The sequence below is a fragment of the Muscardinus avellanarius genome (genome assembly GCF_963383645.1).
Source record: "Muscardinus avellanarius genome assembly, chromosome: 2".
Classification (NCBI taxonomy): domain Eukaryota; kingdom Metazoa; phylum Chordata; class Mammalia; order Rodentia; family Gliridae; genus Muscardinus; species Muscardinus avellanarius.
The window spans coordinates 202,934,318-202,946,680 of record NC_137787.1 but is presented as its reverse complement, the minus strand read 5'-3'; the positions used below and the strand labels follow the sequence as shown (position 1 = coordinate 202,946,680).

Below are 12,363 nucleotides of genomic sequence, written 5' to 3'. Positions count from 1 at the left end.
CATTTTAAAGACAAGTATACTGAAGCATGGAGTATTCAGTATCTATAGATGGCAGTAAGAGATTCACACTAGTTACAGGGACTGGGCTATATATTAGTCTTCAATCAGTGGACATACAGCAGTGGTTAAACCGCAACAAGGAACAAACAGAACATATCACAAAAAACATGGAAAATATGAAGGGTGATCTCCTGTCCAGTAGTTTATTTTCTAGGCTGTCTTTCGCTCAAATGGTATCTGCTTTAGGTATGGTCTGTCACTAAATCACAATCAAAATCAAAGAAACACAATTCAAAAGAACTTCTACAACACTAACTGCCTTTCTAATCACAAGCTTTTCTACAAAACGGCACATACAACTAACCAGAGAGCTCTTCCTATTCCTTCCTAGTAAAAGGCCCTGTTATGTCATCAAGTTTCTTAATGATCCAGGGATATAAGTATTACATCATCTTCATTTCTTTTAAAGAATGAGAGCCACAGAAACTAATTTTCTCTAGGAATCACAGCTGGGATTTCAGACACTTGATTAGAATTCAAACCTGATTCCCAAGTTCATACTTTCCTCCATAGAAACCATTTTCTATTTTGTTTGCAGAGTGAATCACAGCACTTACTGCATTTAAAGTCTCTAAGTGATCCTAGACATTTCTCTGCTCACATAATAGTGGTGAAGTAAGCATGTTTAGACAGCATAGCTTTTCTTCAGCTAAAACCATAGAGATACTTACAGAACCTGTTCACCTGGCCAAGAATTCTGTTTTAAATCACATTTAGTGGCCCTAATCTCATGTTAAGTTTTGTGTTATTTCACAAACTTTTAATGAAAATCCTAAATATAAAAGGCTAACAGTATCTCCATACATGGAAAACAGAACTTTTCAAACTGTATTATTCCCTACTGCTTCCTATCTATTCTCACTTACACAAAAAATGGGAAATATCTAAGCTCTTGAGGAGATCTACAACACAGATTTCTTTACCTCCTTTCACCTTACAAAGGACAAGGCACACAGAACAGAGCTGGATGTGCTGGAGAGTATTTCTCCTTTCACACTACTTTTAAAGTATACACTACTTACTGCATCAGAACATATGGTATGATCGAGATTTCTCTTCCTATAGGTTCACCAGAGGAAGAAACAAGTTCATACCTGAGGTATCTTCTGGCATGTTCGTTTTTATGACCAACCATGAGATAGTAACATCCCACTGCAAACCAAGACACCTAAAAAGTGCAATATCTGCCATGACAAAGATGCTTAACATGGGCTGGAATCTAACAAGCTGGCTAGACAGGGCGGTAGACCAGGTTTTCTAGGTCACATAGCTCAGGTCAAATTAAATCTCATCTGAAACAGTCTAATGAGGTCCTAGATGAGAACAGAACAGATCAGCTGCCACCAGAGATGAGGCTGCTAAGGACACCTGCCTGTGGCTCCTTGATGGACCCTGGCTTTGCTTTTCTCTGCCCCAGCTCTGAGTTTCAGTTAGCTGACTTCCCCTGCACTCACTTCACACTGGGATGGAGCAGATTCTTGTCCTGTCTGAGACTTAGACCCTGATTCCTGGGCCTTTTGTCTTTAAGGACACAGTTCCTGATTCTATTTCCCATTCAGGGTCTCCATTCTGAACCATGGCAGACTGGAAGACATGTACTGATTCAAACCAATGTACAAACTCAGTACATTGTCTTATACATGTAACCTGAAAACACTACTAATTACATTCCTTATGAAAGGCAGGTATGTGATGGGCATGGTCAGTATTTTATACTGTTGTATGTTAAGTATTTTAAAAAAAGCATTATAATTCCTATAAAATAAAGGTTTTGTCTTAAATTATTATTTCATCATAATTAAAAACAATGATATTAATGCTGCTTTCTAATATTTTAAGTATTAGGAGATTCTGTACTTATGCTTTAAAAATAAAATATTATTTGCTTGAACTTAATATACACTGCTGTCTAAATACTAAAGTAGTTTCTTAAAATTCAGATAAGAAAAACAGAGTTATTACTTACAGGATTACTAGGATATAAATCCACCAGTTTATGAGAAAGATAAAAAAGTTCTAGAATCCGAAAAAAGAAAAAATTCAATTATTCATATCAATGCAGCTTAAAATCTGACTCTCCAACTAGTTAAAACTCTTCACAATCCACAAAATCTCACAGCAGCGATCTCTTATTTCCCCCCTTTTAGGCACAAAACCCATTTAAGCTATGGATATAAAAATCCCACCTTGCAGATACACCCTCCCCAGATCAGAAGCCCACATCTCTTATGCTACAGGCCCAGGATGAACTATCTTGGACATTATCAATCAAACTGGTTGGATCTTCAAATTTATCACATCAATGGGATTGCTTGCTCCTAAGAAATGTGTCAGTCCTTGTATTTCATGATGACAGGTCCTGCATGCAGGCTCCGGATTCAGTGCTGGACCGGTAGAGTCTACTTTTCCAACATATTCTAAGGGATGTGATGCTGGTCACAGATCAGAGAGCAGCAGGGGTTTGGAGTTGGAGTACTTGGGGGTTTTATTGCTTCCTGGCAGAGTTCACTATTGAGTTTTAAAAGATTTAAGAACAACTGCCACCTAAACACAATTAAACATTTTTGAAATTAAAGGAAAACCCAAGCAAAAAACTTGGCCCTTTCAATGTCTAAATAATTCTTGCCATATAAATTTTCTTAAGAAATTTACCAAAAAATGAAAAAAAAAATAGTCAAAATGGGTACCCAACACTATAGAGCTAATATATTTTGAACATCAATTACATATAGAAAACAGGAAGCCAGGGGCCGGCCGTGGTGGCGCACGCTTGTAATCCCCGCGCTTGGGAGACGGAGACAGGAGGATCGCGCAGGTTCGAAGCCAGCCGTGCTGGCGTAAGAGACCCTGTTTCAAAAATATAAAATAGGTCTGGGAGTGTAGCCCCGAGGTAGAAGGGCTTCCAGGAACCCCAGTACCACCAAAAAAAAAAAAAAAAAAAAAAAAAAAGAAAACAGGAAGCCAGAATAGATAAAATTTTCTTTTTGTCTTAAGAATTAAGTCAAATGAAATCTCTTACCATTTGCTTTATTTAGCTCCACAAGGGTCCCGATATGTACGGGTAAACAATTTGCATGGAAAGGATCTTTTTCCATTACTCTGAAAGTTGAAGCAACACATTACTACCCCAGTAATAATGTGTTTCATGGTATATGAAAGCACCTGTCATAATCAGCTATGTTTAATCCTACGTATCACACATAATGCTGTGGGCTATAATATGACCCCTTTTCACTTTCAATTAAAGCAGTTACTAAGTTATAAAGGAAAGGGAAAATTATAGCTTATTTTGAAGGAATAAAAATAAATACCACATTCATTTACCTTAAATTAACAAGAACTGTAATATATAAAATAAGTTACTTTAAAAGATTAAAAATAACCATTAAATAGATCCAAAGTAGCTGTCAATTAAACTTTTTGTGATTTCAAGAACTTTAAACAACCTCAAAGAATCCCCATGAATATAATATGTAGATTTAGCTGATGACACGTATAAGGAGACATACTGGGGACCCGGTACAGGAGGCGTGGGAAAGGCTTGGCTTATGAGCACCAGTGTCTGTAGGGCTGCAATAACTCCAATTTTTTTTTTTTTTTTTCCTGCAGGGCTCAGGATCAAACCCAGGGTCTTGTGCATGCCAAGCAAGTACTCTATCAATGAGCTAGCCCCTACTTTAATAAAGAATTTTATAAAACCATGAGCCAAAATGATATTTTTTCAAACTATCAAAAACATCAAATTAGGAGGACAAACATGTATATACTTCCCAAATTACTTAATAAACCTACAAATCTGAACAAACTGTGTCTGGACACTGCTATTTTCAGCCTATTCAGAACTCTGCAAATGGTAAAAGTAACTTTAACTATCTTCAACTTGTTTGAGATTACTCAGAAAGCATGCCTATGAATTATGTAGGTATGGACTGAACTCCACGTTCCTAAACAGAAATGGTCAATATACTTACGCAGAAGTAAGCTTGTAGCACATCTTAAAATCACAATTATAATAATGTCTCTCAGCTAAAGACACTACCACATCCAGATTATCTTGTAAGCCATCTACAGACTCAGGGATGACAGTTTCACTAGGCTTATTATACTGAAACAGAGAAATAAAACATAAACTCAATCAGCTATAACAAATCAAAAGATAGTAGACTCAATCTCTGTTTTGGCCCCAACAGTTAAAACATTTACAAAAATTATATATGAGTCCTTGAAAACTTCTTTAACTTTAGTTTTAGGTATCATATCATGTTTTGTTTGTTTGTTTGTTTGTTTGTTTGGTGGTACTAAGAGTAGAACCCAGGGGCTTTCTACCTCCAGGCTATACTCCCAGACCTATTTTTATATTTTATTTGAAAACAGGGTCTCACTAAGTTGCTGAGAGCCTCACTAAGTAGCCGAGGCTGGCTTTGAACCTGTGTGATGCTCCTGTCTCAGCCTCCCAAGCGCAGGGATTACAAGCGTGTGCCACCACGCCCGGCTCTTATAATGTATTTTAAATAATATAACACTCCATGCAAATGTGCTAATAAGATTTTTTATCTTAAAATTTTTAACTAATGAAGGAATAAAGTCCAAATCTAATGGAAGAAATTATATTCACATAAAGCAAATGCTGATTTTTCCCTTACCTTCTTTAATTTGTTCTCAAATAGAAAACGTAGCAATTCTTGTTCTTCTGCACATAGCTTGCTAAGAGGTAGTGACTCAAGAAGTTCTTTCTCTTAAAAATGGTGAGAAACAAAGAATGTTCTTATAATTATTTATAGAAAAAAAGCAACTAAAAATACCCATAAATCAACTCAAGAGAAAAAAAAAACAAGATCAAAACACACTGGAGAAAGCAGACACAGTGGCCACCTGCAGGCTTGGGACAGAGGGCTGCCTTCATCAACCAGACTAAGAAGCATGGCTTCAGCACTGCTAAGGCTGCGTGGCCGACTCTGCGGGGAGGCCTCTGTGCACTTCAGCATCTCTCAGTATCTCTGGTGTCCACCTGTGAGATGCTAGCAGCAGCCTCTCACTTGGTGGGGTCATCTCCCCACCCAAGTTATGATGACCAAAGTCTCCAAATGTTAAAATGACCACAGTGGTTAAGAATCACGGTGCTAGTCTAAGACACGTATGAATCGCATTTCTTCTCCGCTCTGTTGAATGACCACCTTGCATCATTGCTAACACACCTGGTCAGTGTTCTCAGTTCCTGTGGTACATCAGGATCATCTGGGAACTTTAAACCTTCTGATGGTGGGGTCCCCCCTCCAGAGATTCTGACTGGATTGGTCTGACAGAAGCTGGGACCTGGACACTGATGTTTTTAAAGCTCCTCAAGTATTTTAAAGTGCAACAATGTTGAGAATCACTGAATCAGATGTTGAAATCCTGGTTGATACTCCCCCAAATTGCTTCTCAAAAAGATGACTTCATGATACCACAATCCCTAAAGACCCCAGCATTATATTACATTTTGCAGTGTGCTTCATATTTAAAGACATTAAGAGAATCAGTAAGTCTGTTTACACGTGCTCTTCGTTACAGAGATTTCAGAGAAGAAAACGACCCAAACAGTACTGAGCTAAACATACAAACACCTGAGTTTCCAAACCTTCTTGTGCTGTCAACATGTGGTGTGATGTTAAAAGATCAAATGCTTCAAAACAATAGACATCAAGCTTCAAAGCTTCTTTGTAACTGTAGGTAGCTAGGGTTCGGTTATCTAGGGCATCATAGATTTTTCCCCGTAGAAGACAAATAGAACTCTTTATCTGCTGGAAAAATACGATGAGTCACATACTAAGCCAAAACTTTTAAACTGTTAGGCATGGTGGCACAGATCTACAATCCTAGTACTTAGGTGGCTGAAATAGGAAGATCACAAGGTTCAAGGCCCAGCCTCAGCAAATCAGCAAGACCATATTTCAAAATAAAAATAAAAAGGTCTGGTATCTAATTCGGAGGTAGAATGCCCCTGGGTTCAATTTCCATTACAAAAAAACAAAAACAATTTTTAAACTGAATTTTTTATCATGAGCTATATATTATTACAATGCTAAGAAGTTTTTACTAAGTTTACAAGGATTTGGCTCACCCTACCTGGCAGGTCAAAGCAAAGCATTAATCGACAGAAACACAAGGGCAAAGCAAAGCCTTCTTAGCCTATCTTCCATGGGCTCTGCTTTCTTTATTCTAACAAATCTTTATAACTAATGCACACAGATGGCTACTAAGTGCATTACATGTTTTACTCCAAGCAGTACAGTTTGGATTTAGAGACAGCAGAGTGTGTGTATAAAATCAAATCATAAGACAGTTTGATACTCAGATCCCAATGATTTACTCCTAGTTAGTAGAAACTGGCAGCAAGGCAGCCCAGGGTAAGAGAGGCTGGGGTGTGGCTCACCAGAGTCCACAAACCTGTCTTCACATTCTGGCACTGCAACCTGCTTGTGACCCTGGCCAACGATTTAAACTACCTTGACTTCAGTGTTCTTTCCTCACCGTCTTACAGAACCTTAGGCCTAGGTAGCATTCTGAGTTGTTTAAAGAAATTAATTTTCTAAAACAAGCAATGCATTACAAATAAAGCATGCATTCATAGCAGACAGATTAATAGATAAGTGATCCAAAAATAACACCAACCTCCCTCACATATGCATTCTTAGCACAAAAACTAGTACGCTTGCCACGTGACTAGATGAATGGTCAAAATAATAAAATAAGCCAACACTAAGAAATGTACACGCCTAGCTTTTTAAAGTAAAAAGCAGATAATCTTCCTCATAAATGTTACAAACAATAACTGGAAAAATAGGGGGATTTGTTGATAACAGCTAAGGTGTGGAGGATCTTTCATAGTAATAAAAATGTTCTACAAGCTACTTAGTGAGGCTCTTCGCAACTCAGTGAAACCCTGTTTCAAAATAAAGAATAAAAAATAGGGCAGGGGGTGTAGCTCGGAGGTCAAATGCCTCTGGGTTCCAGCCCCAGACCTGAAAAAAAAAAAAAAAAAAAAAAAAAAAAAGTTCTACAATTGAAGCCAGGCGCGATGGCAATGCCTATAATCCTAGTACATAAGAGGCTGAGATAGGAGAACTGTAGGTTTGCAGCCAGCCTCAGCAACTTAGTGAGGCCCTCCACAACTTAGTGAGAGTGTAGCTCAGAGGCAGAATGCCCCTGGGCTCAACCCCCAGTATCATTAAAAAAAAAAAAAAAAAAAAAAAAAAAAAAAAACCTGAAGTTTGCACAGCTCTGTGAATATGCTAAAAGCCATCAAACTGTACACTTTAAATGGATAGACTGTCTAATATATGAATTATATCTCAATAAACTGTTACAAAAAAGAATAGCAATCCAGGTTGGTGATCTGACCAAGAGTCATTCACTAAGTAAATCATACATCTGTTGGAACTTAATGGATAAGTACACAAGTTAAAACATACTATTAAGTAAATGACAACACAGAACCATTCCTGGAAACAATCTAAGTTAATCAAGGTTCTCAAAACACTGCTGAACACAGGGAGAAGGGAAACTGTTACATCTGTGGATTTTTAGTTCAAGGGCTCTTGTCTGAGAAGTTCTCAGGTCAGCCTATTTCGACAGCCTCAGAAGGTACCACTGCAGCTGCCAACTAAAGGTTTCCTCAGAAATGCCTCCGAATCTTTGCTTGGGTGGGCAAGGCATATAAGCTGGAGACCATAACTTTTTAACACATGACACACAAGTAAAAGGTTTGCTGTGTAACATGGCACTTCCTACTGCCATAGTGAAGCAAGCGGGTGATTTACTCACGGAGGACGGGGACACTTCCCAGTCACTGGACGGGTCTCTCAAGCCACTCTCATCCTTCAAGTACTTTTCAAACAGCCTTTTATTAATGGGTTCCTCCATGTCAAGAATATCAAGAGCCTGCTGGTGTTCTTTTGCAGCATACTATGTGGAAAACAGAAATACCATTCATCATCCACAACTCCTGGACTTTAAAAGGAATAAATACTATATCCACTCAATTTAAAATACCTAAAGTACAATTTTATTCATGTATATCAGCTTTTGGTAAAAAACTGGTATTTTACAACAAACAATACCAAAGAAAAGAACATTTCCTCATGAAATAACCACACTAACCCATCATGCTGTACCACCAAAACTCTCCCATGCATATGAGGGATGCATAACAGTCACATAATCAAACATTCACCAACTAATAAGGAAATTGAGCATACTTACATGGCATCTAGCGGCAAGGTAACGACATGCTTCATATAACTAGGAAAAAATTATTTAAAGTGGTCAAAATAGTATGAATTTTCACTTTAAAATAAAACTGTAAGCATGAAATAGAATGAACTATTTTCATAATTCCTCCTTTAACTCTTGCAGTAAAAAAAAAAAAATGTAGTCTTTTTAGCCCTTATTCACTATGAACTTACTGTTTACCAGGAACCAAGGATTCAAAAAGGAATAAGGAAGATACAATAGAGGAGAGATGAATATAGCACTATATATAAAGAGAGGTTTTTTTTTCTACTTTTCTTTTTGTACTAGGGATTGAACACAGGGACATTCTAATTTAAGCTCCACCTCCAGCCTATTTATTTATTTATTTTGCGGTACTGGGAATGGAATCCAGGGGCATTCTACCTCCGAACTACAACCCTAGCCCAATTTTTTATTCTTTATTTTGAAAAACAGTCTCACTGAGTTGCAGTGGGCTTCTCTAAGTAGTAGCTGAGGCTGTCCGTGAACCGTGATCCTCCTGTCTCAGCTTCCCAACTGCTGGGATTACAGGCATATGCCAACACACCTGGGAAGGCTTTTTTATTTTTATTGTACAGGGGAATTTTTATTGTACAGGGCTTTCTCTCTCTCAACTATACTTTGTCTATTTTCAAACAGGGTCTCACTAAGTTGCCAAGGCTATCTTCGAATTTGGGGTTCTCCTGTCTCAGCCTCCCAAGTACTGAGATTACAGGCAGGCATCACCAAGCTCAGCAGTGCATCTGGTTTTATCCTGTAAGGAGAAAAAAAATCAACGAATGGTTATCCGGGTGACTTAATCAGAACTATGTTCTAGGAAAACCTCTTATGATAATCTGCCAGAAGGACTGGACCCAGGGAGTGCAGAAAGGAGAAAAATGTTCCTGTTGAAGAGATACAAAGACAGGCCCCAACAGAACAGAGAAACTGAAGACTTGAAATATGAGTGGTGAGGAGATAGAAAGAAATACAATTTCAGAACTACAAAGAAAACATAATTTTCAAGCTGGGCATGGTGGTGCATGTGTGCATTCCCAGATACTTGTGAGGTTGAAACAGGAGGTTCCCTTGAGTCCAAGAGCTCAGGACAAGCCTGGCAAGATAGTGAGACTCCCATCTCAAAATAAGTAAACAAACAACAACAGAAACAGAAGTTTTAGAACTTGGAGACTAGATGGGGGTGGGGTAAAAAGACAATGTGAATAAGATTCGAATTTTTTTTTTTTTTTTTTTTTTTTTTTTGCAGTACTGGGGATGGAACCCAGGGGCATTCTACCTCTGAGAGACACCCTCAGCCTGATTTTTTATTCTTTATTTTGAAACAGGGTCTCACTGAGTTGCAAAGGGCCTAACTAGCTGAGGTTGTCCTTGAACTGTGATCCTCCTGTCTCAGCCTCCCAAATGCTGGGATTACAAGCCTGCCATCACCATGCCTGGCTAGAAATTTTTACATTCAAAAAATTTAATTCCGTTAAGTAAGTCTGACATAAACAGGACATACACTTAAAATACTAACAACATACTGTACAGCTTTGAAAGCTCTGACGTTCACAAACTTACTTTGTCTAGTTTTCGTGACCGTATTGCATGGGCTGCTCTGTGATACTGTGCTGTCAGGTAAAGACACTGAGCCAACCAATAAACGTCCTGGGGTTCCTCTGGGGGAGGGGGGATTAAAGAAACAGTAGAACTATAAGATAAAACAGAAAAGTTTTTTTTTTTTTTACTTAATTTGAAAAATTAGCATTTGTCACTCACCATGAGAGAGTGAAGCTACTTTGTCTGCCCAAAACAGAGCACTTTGATACTGTTGCTGCATACAAAACAAAAACAAAAAAGGGGTAACTGTTGTTATTCCCACAATTCTGAACAGATGTCTACTATCATTAGAATGCCATATAAAAAGTCAACATTTCAATACAGTAAATTTTTGTGTGTGTGGTACTGGGGATGGACTCAGGGGCATTCTACCTCTGAACTACAACCCCAGCCCTATTTTTTTTTTTTTTTTTGGTGGTACTGGGGGTGGAACCCAGAGGCTTTCTACCTCCAGGATATACTCCCAGACCTATTTTATATTTTATTTGGAAAAAGGGTCTCACTAAATTGCTGAGTGCCTCACTAAGTAGCTGAGGCTGGCTTCAAACCTGTGCGATCCTCTTGTCTCAGCCTCCCAAGCGCAGGGATTACAAGCATGCGCTACCATGCCCGGCTATTCTTTATTTTGAAAAGCAATCTCACGAAGTTGCAAAGAGCCTCAGTAGTAGCTGAGGCTGTCCATGAGCCGCGATCCTCTGGTCTCAGCCTCCCGAATGCTGGGATTACAAGCATGCACCACCACACCCAGCAATACAATAAATTTTTCTATATCATGTCATATAGTTCAGCTAGGATGAGGTTTAGTTCAATGGTACAATAAAAACATTACTGTAAGATCCTTATGTATAAAAATCATGAGAGTAGTTTAAAAAACTTTGCACTATAAAAAAATCAGCAAGTATCTAAAACTGAAGGTAATTTAAATTGTTATTTTGCAATATCTTGTGGTATTTAGTCACTAGTACTTCCAGTGCTGATATTTATGACATTTCCAATAAGTTGTTAACAAATTCCAAGTTGGAATTTAGTATACACACATTCACATCACTGACAGTAAGGAATGTCACCTCCTGACAATGGGAAGCAACTCACAAGTTTACCACAGCTAGCTTTAGTTCCTGGTTTTCACATCTTGATCTTTGTAGCTTTTGCCTCGGTTTCCCTGGACACAAACCACAACAGGATTGCCAAACAGGTGGGCAGGCGGAATTCTGTGGACCATGACAACTCAGCTAAGAATAAGTGCCCCGAACATGGAAACCAGGCCTGGTGTTATTCCTCTATACATCCCATTGTCAAAGAAAAAGTCTTTTCTTTGATCACACATAATTTAACTCAACTGACTTCTGATAAACAGAAACATTCCAGCGTCCTACAGACATTTGGTCATACTACTTAGCATACAATTCCAAACACTCTGGCCTGAACACGGCTTTCCCCTTCCTTCTTCGTTTCCCATTTACTGGAAGAGCAAGGTGGGGGAAGTGGTGTGTGTGTGTGTGTGTGTGTGTGTGTGTGTGTGTGTGTGTGTGTGTGTGTTATAGGTGATTGAACCCAGAGGCATTCTACCTCCAAGCTACACCCACACACACCGGTTTTATTTTTTATTTGGAAACAAGGTCTAGCTAGGTTGCTGAGAGCCTAACTAAGGTGCTAAGGCCGGCGTTGAAGCTGTGATCCTCCTGTGTCTGTCTCCCAACTACTTCGGTCACAGACCTGCACCACACTTAAGCCCCGACTTACAGCAAGCATTTTAAGAAAACTAAAAGGCATCACACTGATGCTGACCCCGGAGGCAGTGCGCACCGGCTGTACTCCACTCCAGGTGGTGCAGGGGACAGAGGCAGGCAGCTGGACGTGTTTAAAGCTCTGCCTGGAGACAAGCTCGTGTTAGCTGTGTCCGTGTGCATTAGGCCACACGAGAATGACAAGTGAACCTGGCCAATGCGTGCTGCAGCAGGCCAGCCAAAGCTCGAGGCCTCGCGGGAGCTCCCTCCACCTCCCTGCCCCAGCCCCGCGCGGCCGCCATCGCTCCGCCCGCCTCTCGGGCTCGCGCTCGGCCGCCGCACCTGGTCCAGGTACTGCCGAACGCGCTTCCGCAGCCGCTCCAGGTTCATGACTGCGCGGCCCGCCCAGCGGCCACAGCCCGACTCAGAACGCCCCGGCCCTGCGCGCCACACGGCACTTCCGCTCCCAGCAGGCCCCGCCCCGGAAGTCCCCAGCAAAAGCGTCCCTTCTGTCGCGAGAAGTGAGCATCATCTCTGGTTCCGGCCACCGGGACGCGTCCTACAGTGTTCCGAGGCCCAGGGCACCGTGGGAGACTGGGCGCAAGGCCTTTGGGGAGGGAGGAGAGAGGCGGGATATGTGAGAGAAGCACTTCTCTAAATATCTAGTGCTTTTTGAATTTCGGTCCATGACCATGTATTACCTTTA

The 12,363-nt window shown here is 40.0% G+C and overlaps 1 protein-coding gene across 1 annotated transcript in view; it reads right to left on the bottom strand.

The window, feature by feature from the left end:
- Positions 1-12,047, bottom strand: part of CDC16 (cell division cycle 16) — a gene marked incomplete at both ends in the record, with an annotated part of 34,394 nt that extends 22,347 nt beyond the window's left edge. Inside the window, 11 exons of the mRNA XM_080689906.1 lie at positions 1,155-1,228; positions 2,027-2,076; positions 3,080-3,159; positions 4,032-4,165; positions 4,704-4,795; positions 5,678-5,837; positions 7,864-8,004; positions 8,302-8,340; positions 9,892-9,989; positions 10,090-10,144; positions 12,000-12,047. Coding sequence (XP_080546032.1) covers positions 1,155-1,228; positions 2,027-2,076; positions 3,080-3,159; positions 4,032-4,165; positions 4,704-4,795; positions 5,678-5,837; positions 7,864-8,004; positions 8,302-8,340; positions 9,892-9,989; positions 10,090-10,144; positions 12,000-12,047 — 971 coding nt within the window. The remainder of the gene's footprint in view (positions 1-1,154; positions 1,229-2,026; positions 2,077-3,079; positions 3,160-4,031; positions 4,166-4,703; positions 4,796-5,677; positions 5,838-7,863; positions 8,005-8,301; positions 8,341-9,891; positions 9,990-10,089; positions 10,145-11,999) is intronic.
- Positions 12,048-12,363: the final 316 nt, after the last annotated feature.